The sequence below is a fragment of the Panthera tigris genome, chromosome A1, assembly GCF_018350195.1.
Source record: "Panthera tigris isolate Pti1 chromosome A1, P.tigris_Pti1_mat1.1, whole genome shotgun sequence".
Classification (NCBI taxonomy): Eukaryota; Metazoa; Chordata; class Mammalia; order Carnivora; family Felidae; genus Panthera; species Panthera tigris.
Window position 1 is genome coordinate 56,558,756 of NC_056660.1, and position 3,192 is coordinate 56,561,947.

The 3,192-nt window shown below is 50.8% G+C and overlaps 1 protein-coding gene across 1 annotated transcript; it reads right to left on the reverse strand.

Moving 5' to 3' along the window:
• Positions 1-814: 814 nt before the first annotated feature.
• Positions 815-2,905, reverse strand: SLITRK1 (SLIT and NTRK like family member 1). Its single transcript, XM_007098413.3, has one exon. The coding sequence runs from the start codon at positions 2,903-2,905 to the stop codon at positions 815-817; it is 2,091 nt and encodes a 696-aa protein (XP_007098475.2).
• Positions 2,906-3,192: the final 287 nt, after the last annotated feature.

Here is a 3,192-nt window from a genome sequence, read left to right on the forward strand (position 1 = left end):
CTCATAAAATGGACCGATGATTAGCCATGCAAATGTCTTAAATAAAACCTTTACATTTTTTTTTTTTCACAGTAAACGTACGTACGCTCTGAACTGCCTACCGATCACAAATAATGGCGAAATGGCACTTTCTGATTATACTGTGTTTTGTTTATAGAAAGTTTGATACGATGGGACTTATCAGGTAAGAGGGTGGGTGCTGTGAACGTGACGCCGTCTCCAGTCGCCGAGGAGGGCAGCGTCCCTGGAGCGCGTGGATTCCATGCGAGCCATGCAGCACTTTTTGTTTTTGTCAGAAGTCAAAGTTATTTATTTACAATACATTCATGCCTTCGTGCAACTGCCCGTCCCTGCATAGCCAACAGGGAGCCGTCACGCCCCCCCCTCCTCACGGGGCTAATCCACAGGGGGAAAAATAGATATCTATCTCTCTATATAGATGTGGGGTACACGTATATATGTATAGGACCGCAGCAGACATCCCGGTCAGCCCCAACGCAGAGGGCTAGTTCTTCGAGCAGGGCCCCTGCTGGGTTTTATCAAAAGGAGCTCGCTGCAAAGAGCGATTTGGCAGCGCTCTCCCAGCTCACCACAGTCTGCTCTTTGTTTCCAGAAGGGAGCTAAGGGGTCAAACCCTCTCAGCGGAGCGAGTTCACAGTTATTTATTTACTTATGTCCATAAAGCCTTGGGGCGCGCTGGACTTGGGTCTGGGCTCCTCTGACCCCTGGGATGCCAGCCGGGTAGGGGATTGGTGGGGGGGGGGGGAGGGGGCGCATAGCCTTCCCGCTCCCCTGCTCTACCCGGGTTGGGGTCTTAGTCTGAGAGTGAGTGGGAGCCACAGTCATATACTCTGTGGGCCCCATCTGCGTTGTAAGGCCCATTGTGCCAGTAGGAAGAGTCACAGACTGTCTGTAGGGAATTAATTTCGGACGCCGAGGAGTTGGCGTCCCTTCTCTTAGATCGTTTTCTATTCCTCAGGATAAACACGAGCATGCCCACTACAGTGAAGGCGGAGGTGACAAACACCAGCAGCAGTCCCGGGACCAACACCGAGATGGACACCCTGCTGGTGTCTAGATAGGAGTTGGAGTGCGTCCCGGTCTCCGCCAACCCAGTGCTGTTTTTACTGTGCGAAGTTAGCGTGGGCGAGATCCTCGCGTACAGCTGGGGGCAGATCTCGTCATTGGAGAGGAGCATGAAATCCTTCCTAAAGAAGTTCACCGGCGTCTCACACTTGAGGTCGCTCATCAGCACTTCGGAACCCAGGCGTTCTGCCCATTGCTTAAAAGGCACAATGGTGCAGGAACACTCCCAAGGGTTTCCGTGCAGGTCTATCTGGATGATGGAGGTTAACTGGTCCAGTACCCCTGCCACTGGAAGGTACATGAAATAATTGTTGTGCAGACTGAGCTTAGAGAGCGAGACCCCAGCGAACACGTCCACGGGTAGGGACCTCAGCAAGTTGTTGTTGAGAATGAGGATCCTTAGTTTGGGCATGGCATTGAAGGTGCCAGGAAGGATGAGCTGGATTGCATTGTACTCCACGTTCAGATACTCGAGGTTTTGCAGCCCGGCGAATTTCTCCCGGGACAGAGTGTCCAGGTAATTGCTATCCATATACAGCCACCTGAGGTCCAAAAGGTTCTTAAAAGTGTTGTTCTCTACGGTGGCAATGTTGTTGTTGCCGAGGTCTAACAGAATGAGATTCTTGTAATCCACAAAGTGCGATTTTCGGATGCTATGTATCTTGTTATCTCGAAGGAAAAGCTCCTGCACATTGGAAAGCTTGGGCTTCAAATCAGCCAAGCTGCTCACGTTCCGGTTGTTGCAGTTCATCTTTAAACCCGACCCTGGGATGTGGTCGCAGCTGCAGCCCCCAGGGCAAGGCAAGCCATTGGTTTGGGGCTTGTTTCTGGCGCCGCCGGTCGCTATCGCAGCAGTGGGTCTTATTTTGATCTGCCAGTTGCCTGGGATCTTTGTACCTCCGTTTGGAGCAGACCCTGGGGTGGCATGATCCTCTTGCCCATTTGTCTTGAAAGGAGTTGGCAGGGGTCCAGGAGCGAAGGTCTCTTCTTGGGCAGGGGGCGCCGGGAGACTGGAATCCACTCTGTTTTTCAAAGGACACAAGTCCTGTTCTGTGGTTTCATTGAGGTCTTTCCCCTGCAGTCTGGTGGGGGCTTCACAGACAACTCGGCCGATCAGAGCATTTTTGGGAATGTTTTCCAGCCATTCTTTCAGGGAGAGGAGATCACAGGTGCAGTCCCACGGGTTATCCTCTAGCAGGATCTCAGCAATGCCAGGGATTTGCTCCAAGACCTCCTCATAGGGCAGCGTTTTCAGCCTGTTTCCCCGGAGGTCGAGGTGGGTGATGGGCACATACTGGAACACGTTGGCAGGTAGGGTGCTGATGAGATTGTCATTTAAAATGAGTACCTCCAGCTTGTTCAAGTCCTGGAAGGCCCCCGGGTCTATATCCCGTAATAAATTAAAATCGGCCTGGAGGTATTCCAGATCGTCCAGACCCAGAAAAGTCTGCTTTCGAAAAGATTTGATCTTGTTGTTGTTGATGTGCAGCCTTTTCACCAGCTGCAGCCCCAGAAAAGCCCCAGGAACGATTTCATGCAAGCCATTGTTTTCCATGTGCAAACTAACCGCATTATAAAAGTTAGCAAACTCATTAGGGAAAAGTCGAGTGAGGGAATTACCATGCAGAAATAGATGGTAAAACTGGGAAGTCGGGGCGGTGAAACGCTGCAGACTTGTAAAGCCCTTTTTTTCACAGTCTACGTGCAGGTCCCCTTCTATCTCATTGCAGGAACAGATCTTCTCTTTACAAACGTCCCCTGTAACGTTTCCAGCGGCAAAACAAAGAGACGTCTCCAGCAACAGAATCCAAAGCAGCATTTTTAAAGCGAGCAATTCATCCCCGATCTCATCACAAAGTAACAGCGACCATCCTGCTCGCCACAGACACAATTCAAGTTCATTTAGTGCTCCAATGTCCGAACCCAGGGAAGGAGAAGAAAAGGGTTTGGGGGGGTGGGGGTGGATTCCTTCCTCCCTAACCCCCCCGCACTGCAACAACCCAGGCGCCAGTCAATAATTATATCCACAAACTATCCAGGCACGTAGTGCAAGGCAAGCAAAAAAGAAACAAAAAGAAACAAGAAGAAGAAGAAGAAGAAGAAGAA

What these genes read in the sequence shown, in the direction of transcription:
- SLITRK1 (XM_007098413.3), bottom strand. Translation starts at nt 2,905, where the DNA reads ATGCTGCTTTGGATTCTGTTGCTGGAGACGTCTCTTTGTTTTGCCGCT.